Below are 15,436 nucleotides of genomic sequence, written 5' to 3'. Positions count from 1 at the left end.
TTATGGTAACTAATTCTTCCATGGCTGGATCAGGCCCACCCAGCCTCTTAGAGATATTTTAAGAGGCGGAAGGAGGTTCACTCTTCACCATCTTAAGAAAATATGAAAATGAATGCAACTGGACTAAACACTCACTTTCTTATTGATATAGTAGGGGTCCAGGTCCTCCAGGGGCTCTGACACCATCTCTGGAGGAATGTCTCCATAAATAAAAGGAAGGGATTTTCCTGCTTCCAAGTCACTGTTTGGCTTTGGGCCATTTTCGTCGTCTTCGTCCTTGCGTTCCTGTTTGGGTCTCTTGGCTTTCTCTTCTGCAATGCGTTGTTCAATAGCAGCAAGGGATTCCCTGGTAAAGAAGCGGAAGCTGTCAGGTCCTGGCGGTACCAGCACTGATTGTGCCATCTTTTCATCCTGCTTCTTTAATCACTGTTTAGCTCCTCGCATAAGAAAGTGCTACAGAGACAGGAGGGGAAAAAGCAATGACCATTAAGAAAGAAGGGTGAGGGCGGCAATCACAGGACACTGAGCATAACGTACGTACGTAACGCAAACAGCTAGAGAACTTCGCAAAGGCAACTGCACCTAGCAGCGTGAGCTCTCTCCCGCGCATGCATTCCTCTGCCTGCATGGGGATCTTTCGCTCACATCCAGTAGGTGTGTATGAGGTAATCCGTTCTCCCACTCCTGAAATGTTTGAAATGATTGTGCTACTTGGGGGGAAAACACCCTGCTCAGAGCTTGCACATGGAGGATACTGGTGCATGCTTGCTGTTTCACTTGTGTGAATATTTTTTGGGGAGCCATTTCCCTCTCTCTTGCATTCTTTCTGGAAATATGTCGGTTTCAAAACAAGAGAAGGAAAAAAAAATCACACAAAAATCATAGAAGCAGGGGTGTGTGGTAATCTTGCCCCCACCCCCCCACTCTCCATTTTCTTTCTTTCTTTCTTTCTTTCTTTCTTTCTTTCTTTCTTTCTTTCTTTCTTTCTTCTTCCTTCCTTCCTTCCTTCCTTCCTTCCTTCCTTCCTTTCTTTCTTTCTTTCTTTTTTTTTTTTTTAGTTTTCCTTTGGCCCAATTTATCACCTTTAAGAGTTCATTCAAAACTGTGTCACCTGAGAAAGAACTCAGGAAATCCTGCAAGGCCTGCCTGTGGAAACAGGTAGAGAAAGGGGGGAGGGGAGTGGGGTGAGGAGGAGTGGGAGATGCCCGGCTGTGCTTGGAACTGCTGGCAAACTGCACAGGAAGGGACCAGGCACCTGCCAGCACAGGCAGGATGTCACTCCCGTCAGAGGTCTGGAGCTTGGGCCTCCTAGCTTAACAAACTGCTGCCAACTAGTGTAATTGCTTCTTAAATGAACGAATTCGCAGTCCGCAAAGAAACACCGCAGAGAGATAGCAGGTTTCCAAGGAAGTCCCATTTCACAAAAATCTAGCAGAGTAGTTCAAATATCCATTTTGGACTTGGAAAAAAAAAAACTAGCCTAACGCAGTTTCTCTTTTAAGCCTAGCCCCTATGGCATGGGTTTTCCTGATGATGTAAAGGGACTTTAACTGATGCTCAAATCACATTTGATTTACTAAAGTAGATAATTTGACAGATGTGGTTGCAAATGTGAGCTCAGCCAGTTCCAGGACTTTCTGTGCTATTTAAAGAATACAGCAACATTTTTGACCCTAGAATGCCATTTCTTCAAAAATTACTTAACTTATTTCTTTTTTTTTCCTTAAAAAAAAAATCCATTGTAACCTCCACACTGCAGAAATGAGTTGCCACTGTCATACGTGAAAATGCCTCTTCTAGGGGTAACACAAGTTGCCAAATCATTTCTGCAGCCTCCACCTAGTTAAACACAAGGAAATATGAACAACACAAGCTGCTGCTGAATAGTTAAGAAACGTACATAAATATAATCTTTGAAGTTAACCAGAACCTTTCCAGTGCCGGGTGTCAGTCTGCCCTGTCAGCATCACAGGGTCTCCAAACCATCCCTCATCTTCCTTCACTCATTCCCAGAGGTTCTCCTGCCTACCGGGGTAGGCACAGGCATCAAGATGGTCCTTCCACATTCAAGGGGGACACTGCTGGACCCCTGCCTAGTGGAACAGACATGCTAAAACATGCAGCCAGTAGTTTCAAAATGAAAAGGGTTCCCCTGTAGATTTCCCCAAGGATTCTACTGCAAAGGTAGAGAAACCTCACAGAGAGCAAGCAGAGTAACAACAGGAACACATTACCCCTGCAGAAGCTTTTATACTCAGAGTTTGGGAAGCTGGAACCAAGGCGACTGCAGCTAAAATTCCATCATGCTTTTTTTTTTAAAAAAAAAAAAAAAGAAAGAAAAAGAAAAAGAATTTTTTTTTTTTTTCAAATTCTCCTTTAAAGACCACACCTAACTTCCTGCAAGAGGATTCTGGTAACTGAAGTAAGAACGGGCATTTCCTGTCTGGGGACTACAAAGTGACATTTTTGTAACTGCCACTAGAGGGCTGGGAGCTGTGAAGAAAAACACCTCAGAAAAACACCGCGGAGGCAGCAGGCAGCGCGCAGAGTTCAGGGGTGGAGCCCGGAGGGTCTGTAAACTGCGGGAGACCTAAAGCGTCGCGACAGGTGGCGGAGTTACCTCGCTGAACGGCAACGCTTCCAGGCGTTCCTTCTATTTTCTAAGCCAGAACGTCATTTCATCCAAATAAATAATGCAAAAGTATAAAGAAGCCAATAGCCAAGGGTTAAAAAGATTCCAATCTCAGTAGCTGGTTGCTGATTCTATTAATGAAATCTTATTAATGGACACATTATACACAGTCAGAGTTAACATTACTCTCCGTTCCAGACTATCTGGGGTCCAACAGATTGCTTGCAGATATAATGAAGAGGCAACCCTTGTGCTGTGTAAGTAAATATTCTCCCGTAAGAAATGTTTAATAACGCACAAGGATTTTTTTTTTCCCCACTCTGACTAGGTCACTGAAGAGGAACCAGAGGGGCTGTGGAGAGATGGCTCCGTGGAAAAAGCGCTTGCGGCACAAAAACGAGAACCCCAGTTTGTATCCGCAGCACCTACATAAAAAGGCAGGCAGGTGTTACAGCCCGCCTGCAGTCCCAGGGCTACCAAAACAGAGACAGTGAATCTCCAAGCTGAGCTAGGTAGACGAGCCAAAGCCGTTACCTCCAGGTTCAACTGAGAGGCGCTGGTCAACAAACACAAAGGAGAACAGTCAAGGAAGATGCCTAGCTCAATGGCTGGCCTTGACACACATGCCTCTATGTACATTTTTCACATGCATGCACACACACTGAAATACACACTCTGGATCCGTGGTTCTCATCTGTCCCAATGCTGTGATGCCCTAATGCTGTTCTTCATTCTGTCATGACCCCCAACCATAAAATTATTTCATTGCTACTTCATAACTGTAATTGTGTTACTGTTATGTATGTTATGTTACTGATATGTAGGATGTCTGTTATACAACCTTCAGAGGGCTTGCGACCCATGGGTTGAGAACATAAAGGTACAAACCCTAAAGGAAAAAAATATATATATAGAAAAGAAAAGCTACCAGAAACAAAAAGTAGTTCTGACTGGAGACTGAGACCTTAGCTGGCACTCTGTCAACTAATAATATAGTAAGATGGAGGACTTACTATGTGCCAGTCACTGGGCTAAGATGCCTGCACGCACAGCCCCACAACTCTATGAAGTCATGCTTTCCAGACTCGTATTGGAAGAGAGAAGAGGAACACTGAGATCAGGAAGTCTCCTGCAGTCACGTAAACACAACTCAAGCTGCAAGTCTGACAACAAAACCTTTCCACAGTCATGAAAAGAAACACTCACATAGCTAAAGCCTAAAGTGAACAGGAAACCACACACTGGGCAGTGGTGCAAGTTTGTCCTTATTGTCTACCTGCCTGGTTTTGGAATTACCTAGGAGACATACCTTTGGCCATGTTTATAGAGGATGCTTTTAGGGAGGTTCAAACCAAGGAGAACTCACACTGAATTTGGGAGGCCCTGTGACAGGGTTTGGAGTCCTAGATTGAATAGCACAGGAAAAAAAAAAAAGGAGAAAGCCAACGGACTACCAGATTGTTCTGCTTTCTGACTACAGACACAATGTCCCCAGTTGCCACACATTCCTGCCACCTCCTGTCTCTGTGCCTTTCCCACCACGATGGATTGGGCACCTTCTTAAACCAGGCATTTTGTAACTTCCGTGAAAAGTAGATAATACAAGTTAATCTACTAATGTTACATATTTGCACATTTTTCTTGTCTTGTTTTCAGCAGAGATTGTACTTGTTGGAAATGAAGAAAGGGGAAAGTCAGCCAGAAATAGTATTTTACTCACTGGAGCATATATCTTCTGGTTGTAAGAGAAAATGACTCAAATAGATTACAGCAAAAAGAAAATTTAAAAAAAAAAGTAAGAATTTGTTGGTTTGCAGTTTATTGTCCAAGGCTAACATTAAATATAGGGTGAGTCAGGAGGACCTCAACTGACATAATCAGCACACTGTATCTTTTGGCTCTTATTTCCATAGTGAGAGGTAGTTTTTAGAGACTCTTAGTCCTACACCAAGTCCAGATTGCTAACCTCCCAAACTCAAGTGTAATAGGAAAAACAACAATGACACATGCACAATAAAAACACAGACACATGCACACACACACACCACCACCACCACCACCACCACCAACAACAACAACAAAAACCAAAAAGCTGTTATTGTCTCTCACTGGCCCCAGTTCTAGATGGGTCTTAAAGGGCCAGTTTGTACAGAGCAATGTTTACAACGAACAGGCCTTTCCTGCGCTACATGCTTTGGAATAGAAAATTCTCCCTTAAGGCATGTGAACCATAAGGTCATATTGGTGAAATAGAAGCACTCAAAACTAGCATGGGGTGGGGAGAGATCTGATGAGACAGTTCTGGGGTGAAGCACTTGCTTTGCTTCTCATTTGGTTCCCAATGTCTATGTTGGTGGCTCACAATTCTCATAATTCCAGGTCTGGTATGTCTGATGCCTTTCTTCTCTCTCTCTCTCCTCTCTGATACACATGCACACACATACACACACACACACACACACACACACACACACACACACACAAACAAAAATGAAAAAAAAGTCTTCAAAAAAACAGAATTGTGATTAGTGTAGTAGGATATATTAACACAAATATGTACTTTAGTAATATACTAGTAGTCAAATGTCAATGCCTGGAAATCTGGCAATTAATATCAATCAGAACATACACACAGTTACCCGGGGACTTCAATTATACTCATTTGTGTCGCTTCCCATGCAGAATATTTTGTACTAACATTTTAGGTGAGGTTTTATTTTTGGAAGACTCATGAAAAACTGGAGAGACAGCAATATTACATAAAGAAGTTGGAAAAAGAAAGAGCTAGAAATTGTACTTCTAAATTCTATTGTCATTGCTCTATTATTTCTCTGTCAGTGATTTATTTTCTTTGGTTTTTCCAAATCATAAAAACGAAGAGCATAAAGGGTCAGTGAGACAGTCTAGGGATAGCCCTTCCTTCTTGTAATTTGTGTGCTGGGAAGATGGAAAGAGGAAGATCCCTGGGGCTTCCTGGACAGCCAGCTCAGGTCACCAGGCAAGCTCCACATCAGAGAAAGAAAGAAAACAAGGGAACTGGCACTTGGGGCTCAACCTCTGTTCTCCACACACATGTGCACACGTATGTGCACATACCATGCACATCTAGAGACACATGAACCTATATGTGCATAAACAAACACATGTACAAAGGAACATTGATGAGATAAAAAATGTAATTTATGCCATTTTATTATACATAATGATATAAACATAGATGATACATTTATACTTATATAAAGGGACAATTATAAACTCAAGGCTATGTAGTAGCTATTGCATAACTAATTCCTCTGCATAAGAATTGACATTTATATAATGTAATAAGTACTGTAAAGATAAACACAGCAAGAAAATGACTATTATTATTTACTGTAGATAAGGATGTAATCATGTAGTAATTTATAATGAATAGCTCTGGGTAACTTAAGATCCTGGAGATTTTGGCACCCCGGTGTGCAGAAGGTTGAGAAAAATCTGAGAAATACGGGTTTCTAGCAGTGCCCTTTAAGTCCTGTTTTTAAATAGTGACTTCGTTTTCTTCAATATATGCAAAAACTTAGATAACACTTGCTAAATCTTATTTGAAGTTTTGTTCCCTCCAGGTTTCTCAGCGTCTTTAGTCTTGGCGTTTGAGTCTGTCCTGTGCTTTTCATGATCTCCTGCTGTGGTTTTGTGTTTCCTTTCTCTTTATTCAGCCTGAATCCAGCCCATTTCTGTAAGGAACAATTTCCCCAAGGGGGAGAAAGTTCTGGACAACCAGACTTTCAAGTTTTCTGTGGTAGATTAGGAAGGGAGCACAATGCACCATGAAAACCCAGAGTGCAGGATGTACACGTTGAAAACTGTCAGTTTTTCTTTTTCAGTACTAGATGCATTCTGATATGGAACAAATTTATTTTCAGTTCTTTGACTTCATATTAAATGTATTGAGTATTTTTTATTAAAGACAAACATTCATTTTTATGATTGTTATGTCTTTGCATTTTTTTTGATTTACAGAAATGCTTATAAATTGCACCATGATGGACTCAGTGAGATATGTCGATTGAAAAAGAATCATTGTACATGCAATTTTTCTGAAAAAGTAAATTATCAAGGGAGATATTCGGGACTGGAAAGATGCACCAGTGAATAAAGTGTTGTATTCAGATTCCCAGAACCCACATAAAATTGGGGCATGGTGATGCCTTCTGAAATCAAGCATTGAGAAGCTGAGATACGTGTGTTTAGCAAACTTGCCGGCAAGGCAATCCAGCAAATTTTCCGCAAGCCATGTTCAGTGAGAGACCCTGCCCTTCAAAATAAGATAGAGTGCAATAGAGGAAGATGCCCAGAGCTGGTCGCTCTGGTAGCTGGAATGCAATTGGCCCCCATAATCTCATAAGGAGTAACACTATTAGAAGGTGTGGCTTTGTTGGAGTGGGTCGACCATATTGGAGGAAGTGAGTCACTGTGTGGGCAGGTTTTGTGCTTTCCCATGCTCAGGATACCACCTAGTGTCTCAGTTGACTTCCTGTCACCCTTAAGACGAAGGGCTTTTAGCTACTCCTCTAGCACCACCTCTGACTGCATGTAGCCATGCTCTCTGCCATGATGATAATGGACTGAACCTCTGAAATAGTAAATGAACCCCCACAAGTACGTGCTTTCCTTATGAACTGCTGTGGTCATGGTCTATCTTCAAAGCAGTAGAAACCCTAACTAAGAAAGTCCATGACTTCCACAAATGCACACAGAGGTAATTGCAACCCCCTCATGTGTATACACATACATATAATACACTAACTATAGACACATGCTTCTGTGTGCACATGTGTGCATGTGTGCAAGCACACACAAGCACGAACACACACACACACACAAAGACATGTGACCACCCTTCTGATTTTATGGTTTTTATTTGCTATTTAATGCTGCATTAACTAAAGCAGGAAAATACAAGGCAAGCACTGATCTGCACAGTCTCCTTTGCTTCAAAATTTAATTGTGCCTCTTTTGTCTCTCAGGGAATTCAATTTACTCCCTCTGTGAGCCCCCTGCTCTTACTGTTGTTGAGGTAGACTTTCCCCTCCAGTGGGCTGCAGCCTTTTTTATCTGAGCACACTCGGGTTGGTTGTGATACAAAGCCCTGTCTCTTGCTTGCCTTAGCATTGGCAGGCTGGAGTGTGTTCTTGATGGCTCCTTGGTCTGCATTTGTATCCCCCAAATCCCAATGAAGTTAGTGACAGTAGAACATAAATTTCTTCCCATCCGCAGCTGAGTATTCTTCTTGGAGAGTGCCAATAGCTATTGGGAGGAGATGAGAACAAGAATTCTAACTAGTTTGGGATACCTGGGACAGGGGTGTGGATTGAAACATGGAGGTCTGCAAGATTCCCTGCAAATCCAGCCCTGATAAAACTCTCAACCAAGTGCTCTCCCTGATTTATTTTTTACTTCTTCAGTATCGAAGCCAGCTTATTTTAAAATGCAAGACAAACCAAGCCACCAGACTACTAAAACTTCTAAAAGGAAATCCATTTTTTTCAAGGAAAAATCAAGACGTACTAATTGCTAAGATCCGTCTCCCACCACTACCACCTTCTACAATCTTTCTTCAGTTCCCTCTGCTGTCCTCCATGATCACTGTTCTCAAGTACTCAAAGCACAAGTTCAGCTTACACACATAAACTGGTTTTCTCTTTGCCTGAAGTGGCATGCGTGAGTGTGTGCACATGCGCACACACAGTGCTAGTCGTCTGCTTGACTCATTCCCCTCCTATGTCATAATCTTTGCTAATTTTTTCCTCAATGATGATTCCTTCTCCAACCATACTGCATAAAATTGCAAGCCATCTGTACACATTCAAATGTACGCCATGACAGCATCTTCTCCCTACTTCCCTCTATTGTTTCATCTGTTACTATTATATGGGTGAGTTACTTGTAATTCCTGTCTCTGGCAATTCTAATGCAAAGTTCCCATCTTACGTCAGTCGCTCCAGAAGCAGATACTGAACTGGGTTAAGGGAGTCTCTGGAGGAGGAGATGGTAAGGTCTTTCATGGAGCTGCAGATCTGGATGAAGAGGAAGCCAACCAAGCATTTGACTTCCAAATCCTGCCCTGACTTTTCATGAAACTGTAGTAGTTAGTCATCTGCTAACTATGTGAGAAATAGAAACTCCCAGACACTTTCTGCATTCTTATTGAGAACAGAGAGTCAAATAATCCAAAGGCAGGGCTCCAATAAGTGGCACAGCTACAGCTTCCTAGAAGAAAACCACTAACCTATAGAGAGGCAGAAGATCACAGGAAGAAATTGAAAGGACCATCATAGTCCTGCACTGGGTAGAGCAACATGGTGTCAAAATGAGGCAACTGTGTAAATTCTTTTGTTCCTGCGTCACCCACTCTTAGGACTATCTTAGTCTCTAACAGAAACCAAATATATAGATAGAACAAAGTGTATGGATATGTAATGTGTAGCTTCTCAGGCACAGGTTCTGTGATACTCTGGGTATGCAGCAGACTAATTACTCTTTCTATTTCTTTTAGAAGCACCATCTTTTGGATTCATAGTGTCAACATTTTCTGTCTCTCTCTCTCTCTCTCTTCTTCATGCTGCTCCAGCCGATGACATCAGCCAGACCTCTGCATTACTCTCACTCCTCTCGTCCCTTCTCCTTCCTCTGGCAGAGAAACAAGTTTTATTAAATACGGAGGCATCTCTCCAGCTCTCCCCCTCATTAGGGTGAAAGGAATCTTCTAGGAGCCTGATTTCTCAGAGTTTCATTTACAAGTTTATGTGGATACCTCCATTTCCTAATGCATGGTTCCCCACCCACAGTCAACCGGCTCTTCACCTCTCCTCCTCATTCTTCCTCCTCTCCTCTGTCCTCCCCTTCACCCCCCTCCCCACAGTTCTACGCTCACACTCAACACACTTGCTTGGCATTTCTTTCTGACTCTGTCTTACTTCACTGGCACACCAAGGCCATACTCATTTGACGTTTTAAAAAGCGTATCCATGTTCAATTGCTTTGGGAAGCTTTGTTAAATTAGTTCTTCACTATCTAAACTTATATCTCATCTAATGTAGAAACCTTGTTTGGTATTAATCTTTCAAGTCTCTCCTTTGAAAACAGCTTTCTTTGCTTTAGCTCATCCCCTACTCTACTTTTGGCTGAAAACGATAAACATCATCCCACGTCTGCCACCTCCACCAAAGACTCCAACCCTTCCCCATGATCATTCAGAAGATGTACCAACTGCACCATGGAGGAAAGAGCCAATTTTCTGGTTTCCCTGCTTTATTTATTTTTACCTTGTTCAGACACGATAGTTAAGTTTTCCTAAGCTTGTTTCTTGACGTGTTCCCGCTACCAAGAGTCAGTCAGCTGACATGGTTTCCATTACCCCAAATTCAACACAGACCAGTTCAACCTGGCATTAGCAACCTTAAGCCTCAAGTATTATATTTTCCAAGAACATTTTCACTGCTTTCCAGTTGAAGATGTCCTTTCACTTCTTCAGCCTTCAAGAGACTTGCTACCCAAGCCCTGCTTGTAAAAACAGAGGCACTCACCTATATTACCAAGTGGGAAGACTCTCCTGTTTTCTGCCTTGTCATTCTTCTAGTACACAGGGCAATGACTCGCACACAGCAAACACTCAGAGAAACAACTGAATAGCAGGAGATTTCATAGACTTTGCTCTGTGTACCTTGGAGGGAATTTTGTGTACAACAGGCTGTTGTGACTCCATAGGCAGATCTGAAACTAATGTTGACTGACTAAAAATCTCTCTTAGTACCCTAAAGTAAACCAAAGACTACTGGACCTTACAGATGATAGTATTCGTCGTGACGTGAAGACTCAAGGCACAACTGAAACCTTCCTTCTATCTGCCTCTATCGGTGGAAAATAAACCCAGTGTGAACCAATCAAAGGACCAAGCACTGCAGTTATGTAAGGAGAGACTTTCCATTGTGACCCATCTGCTGTATTCGAGCATAGATTTCCTTTGATTTACTCTTGAACCCTCTCTTACAAAACACCTATAGTTTGGAGCGGTCTGAATGAAGAACTGATGTTTGCACAAATCCTAAAATTGTGTTATTCCTTAGTTTACTTTGTTAAAAATAGAGCAAGCCACTCTTAGGGGCAGACTTCATTCCAAGCATAGATGGCCAACACAATAGGAGCTAATAGCATCTTTGGGATTTCTTTGTCTCATAATGTCAAGTTAGGTCATATATCTTTTTAACATTACAGACCCTTTGCTTTGTGTATTTTGGCTTCCCGTTTTGAATTTTTATGGAATTCCCATGTGTGTGAACGTGTGTAACTCTGCATCTATGTTCTATTTCTTTGGCTCTTTTTCTTGTTTGGCTGTCTTTGATGTGTTTGTTTTGTATTTATTTTATTTCATCCCATAGAATCCTGTTTGTTTTCTAACAATAGACAGAAAGGGTACAGATCTGGGTGGGAGGGGAGGTGAAGAAGGACTGGGAGGAGGATGGGAAGGAGAAACTGTCATCAGAATATAGTGTATGAAACAATATCTATTTTTCAGTAAAAGAAAAAAGAAATATGGGCAATAATGGTTAAATACTAAGACTTGAACAAAATAAAATGAATGGTTAAAAATATTTAGCAATTCCCCATTGCTTGAAACAAAAGAGATACTATCATCAGGATATTTGACTATACGTATGTACTTATTCAGAATATATATATTATGTGTGTGTGTGTGTGTATAGCTTTACAATTGTTTTGTTTTTTACTTCTAGAGTCTATAATTTATCAGCAATTTGTCTCGTACTAAATAAAAAGTCAAAAAACAATTTTATAGTTATTCAGATCATTTATGTAAAATCTGGATAAAACCTCAGTCAGATTCTGGAGGTGACCCCAGAACATGTCACCCTCCTCATCAGTGGAGAGTCCCACACACCCACTCCCTCCTTCAGAACAGACGAGGAGCGCAGGCTTGGTGGGGAAACTTTAGCCTCCAGTGACTCCTGCACCGTGTGAGGTCTTCATAAACACACGGTGCCGAAGTAACAATGAATTCAGATTTGCATTTGTGTAAATATGTCAGAGGAGAAGACAGAGTAAGGGATTATTTCATCAGTAAACATGGCTCACTAAATAACTAATCAGGGCTCATAGGGGCTCACAGAGGCTGACAGCTAGGGAGTTTGTAGAGGTCTGAGCTAGGTCCTCTGTATATATGCTATGGTTGTGCAGCCTGGTGTTCTTGTGTGACACCTAACAGTGGAATTAGGGACTGTCTCTGACTCTTTTGACTGATTTTGGGACCCCTTTCCTCCTACCAGGTTGCCTCATCCAGCCTTAATATGAGGGGATGTGCTTAGTCTTACAGCAACATGATATGCAGTTTAGTTGATATCCCTGGGAAGTCTGCCATTTTCTGAAGGGAACGGAGGAGAAGTGGATCCAGGGTAGAGAGGAAATGGTGGGGAGGGTCTAGAGGGGAGAGGAGAGAGAGGAAACTCTGGTTGAGGTGTAGCATATGACAGAAGAATGCATTTTAAAATGAGATTAATTATGAGTGTTTTAGACTATGTTGTGAAAAGCATTCAAGAGCAATGCCATGAGATCCTCTAATATCCTTTCCAGCATCTGGAGTAAAATATATTCTTTACACTGTTGACTAATATACAAACGTGTATTTTCAGTGAATATGTCAAAAAATAGTGATTGATGATTTTGGAAATGCAGCCTTTTAATTCAGAGTGCTATGGCTCTCCAAACTTGGGCATGCCTCCTTTTGCAGTTGCTGTCTTTTGTCTGTGGGAGATTCATGTGTGCTTTTGCCATTCTGTTTCCAGCTGTGCCTATGCAGCATCTTCCATCCAGAAGATCTGGGTTTGCTTTCTGCTCTTGGGGAGAACCACGCCTCTGGACAAAGACAGTAACTTCACTGCAGATGCAACTGTTGGCTTCTTTCTTTCTGGCTGTGGTTCTTTGATGAAAGCACTTAGGTTATTTCCAGGGTTAAAAGAGCTAGAAGATGCACATAAAATACTGAATGCTATGAATATTCATTTACCCCTGTGCTTTTCAAGGTCTTATGCATTGTGCTGAACATATGAGTAAAATTAAATGTAAAGAGATCATTTTATATATTTTCAATATTAATAATCCAGTTAATAATTCAGCAGTATAATATGTACTTTCATATTTTATTTGTTGTTGGTGGGGATATGTGGGCCAAGCAGCAAAATCTTAAGCATCGACAGAGGAACACCATTCTCCCGACTACTTTGTCTCAACATGGAATATTGAGTAAGCACGCAAAATCCTGCCCTTGTGGGCTTATAAGAGGTATATGTAATGTCTCTGTAAATTAAATATAGAACACAGCAGTTGATGGTAACTGCTTTAGAAAAAAATAATGTAGGACACGAGAGTAATCCTACAGGGAAGAGGGAGCAGGCAGATTGCAGTTTTAAGCAGGGTGATCAGGGAGGTTCTTGCTGAGGAACTGTGGCTTAAGGAAGAGGGGGAGGAAGGCAGCTTTGTTGTGAGTCTTCCCAGAAGGGAGAGTTCCAGGCAGAGTGGTCTTTTGGAAAGGTATTCATGTTCATTTTGGAAAGGCCTGAAGGAAGGCAAATAGCAATACACAAGGCAATAGGACACGAGCAGGAAGCAGAAAGTAGAACAGGTAGCCGTGATAATAGCAGATGCTGCCAACCTCGGGAAGGCCTGCCATCTGGAGTCCCAGCTCTTGCGCCAGTGACACCTGTGACATAAATGTCAAGATCAGAGCCCAAGCCAGGCCCTGAGAACCAGCAATCAAACAACGAATAAAAGAAAGATTCCCGGTATTCAGCTGCCTTGGCTTCAACTTATGCAAGCATAGGAGATGCTGATGCAGGTCAGCCTTGCTCAGGACTACAGGAAAAAAAAATCCAAACCTGCATGGCTGTCTGGGCCAGCATCCAGGACCAGCCTTACAGATACGGGGAGCACAGTAGCCAAATTTAGCACAGAAATAGCTGCACATTGGAAGCACAGACCAAGTGTTGCCTTTCCTTAACACTGTCAACATCTTCGAGGGGAGAAGGGATGCTATTTTTAACCATGATGCAGCTTTCAGAATAGATGATAACAACAGCAAAGACTCTCGCTCCAAAACAGGTACTGACACACAAAGTGTTTGCTTGCTCTCTGGAGTGAACGAATGTTGACCATGTTGGGAATGTCTTAACCATTCCATATATTGGCAGGTACCCTTGCATGCACCTTCCTTTGGTTCTCAACCGCACAAGCTGGCATGGAATTCAACTATATAGTGTAAGGAGGCCTAAAACAGATTGCGATCCTCCTGCCTCATCTCTTTAAAGACTAGGATGACAGGCACAGGCCCTCAGGCTCCGCCTGGTTGCGTTTTGTTTTTTTCTGCTTTTCCCCAGGTTAAGAATTAACTTTGGTTTTGGCTGGCTCCATCGGGCTGCTGCTGGAAACAATCCAGATTATTAGAAGAACATTCTCTTGAAGAGCAGAACATTTGAGAATTCATTTTTTTTCTTTTTTTCCTTTAACGTTATTAAATTTCCTGCTTTTCTCCATAGCAGTGAGTAGAGGAAGGGCCCCTAAAACAAAGGTCATCTCCTGCATTCCATATTTACCTATTTTGGAAACAATTCTATATACATTAATTTTAAAAGCACGGTTAGAGTTCATAATGTGACTCGTTTTTGAACTGCACTTTTTACTTAGGTTCAGAGTTGCAGCAACCCCTTGTTAGATTTATGTGATTCCCATCCTAAACCTATAGCAGATACCTTAAAAAGGAGGAAAGAAAAAGAAGTTTGCTGGAGAAAGGAAAAGGGCAAAAGCTTCAGAAAAATCATCTTTCTGTCCCCAAAAGGTGACCCTTGACTTTCTCTGAACTTATTAATGGGCTCATACTCATAAGTGGCATTTCTCATTTATTTTTCTCACCCCCAACCAAGCAAAAATATACTGAAATAACTGAAAGTGAGAGCTGATCCCTGCAAGCAAAGCCTTGTCATTTGGAAATTATCAAAGAGCAAGGGATGACTCACACCTTTTTTGAAAAGTTCAAATCATGATCACAAACTGCAAACCAATTTCCTTTTGGCGTCTCATAAAAGAGAGCTGGGGAGGGAAATGGTTTGAGTTCTAGAAAGAAAATATTTTTCCAAATTGAAGATTTTGTAAGTCAGAACACACGACAGATTTGGCATCAGAGCCATCCCCTTCTTTATGACCGAGCACAGTTTTTCTTCTGTTGGCACCAGAGTCAATGCTAATGAAAACAATGGGTTTTGTTTGGATGGGACCCGCACCAGATCGTTTAGTCAAATCTCATACAGTCATTATGGATTAAAACTAGAAGCAGAAGCAGATGGCTTTGTCTCATCCCTCAAAGCAGTTCTCAGAGCTGTCTTAGGCTTCCTACCCAACTCCACAATCACCATCTAACTTTTTCTCTCGTCGTTATCGCTGTCACGGTTAATACATTTTTGAATATTGCTGCAAACATTTCTGGCATCATTGTATAACAGACTAGAAGGATTTCCAGAGAAACCCTGCTCAAAGATTTGGTCTCCGTTCTGTTTGCGTTTACCTAGTGTTGTAGTTAAGACCCCCTGACTTCATTACATGTGCTATAAGATGGAGACATGGGTTGATGTGGGCATCATTCCTGCATTTCTCAGTCCTCTGTCTGCTTCTCTGCCTATCTTTTCCTCATGCCTTCTGAAGATAATAAAATGATAATTTGTTTAAACAGTTTCTGACACAATGTTGATTAAAGGCTTCAAC

At 41.7% G+C, this 15,436-nt stretch overlaps 1 protein-coding gene across 4 annotated transcripts in view; it reads right to left on the bottom strand.

Annotated features, from left to right (window-relative positions):
• The window catches only part of Scn2a (sodium voltage-gated channel alpha subunit 2), a 131,056-nt gene that overhangs the window by 89,477 nt on the left and 26,143 nt on the right, over nucleotides 1-15,436 (bottom strand). For 2 of the 4 annotated variants that reach the window (XM_087900018.1, XM_087900016.1), the window contains exon 2: nucleotides 136-453. In XM_087900018.1, the coding sequence (XP_087756144.1) occupies nucleotides 136-402 (267 nt within the window). In that variant the 5' untranslated portion in view covers nucleotides 403-453. Of the gene's footprint in view, nucleotides 1-135; nucleotides 454-2,234; nucleotides 2,330-15,436 lie in introns of those variants that run through there. The other 2 variants (XM_087900017.1, XM_087900019.1) reach the window with 2 other exon arrangements.

Source organism: Myodes glareolus, chromosome 21, assembly GCF_982192425.1.
Source record: "Myodes glareolus chromosome 21, mMyoGla1.1, whole genome shotgun sequence".
NCBI lineage: Eukaryota > Metazoa > Chordata > Mammalia > Rodentia > Cricetidae > Myodes > Myodes glareolus.
This window is presented reverse-complemented; position numbering and strand designations above follow the sequence as displayed.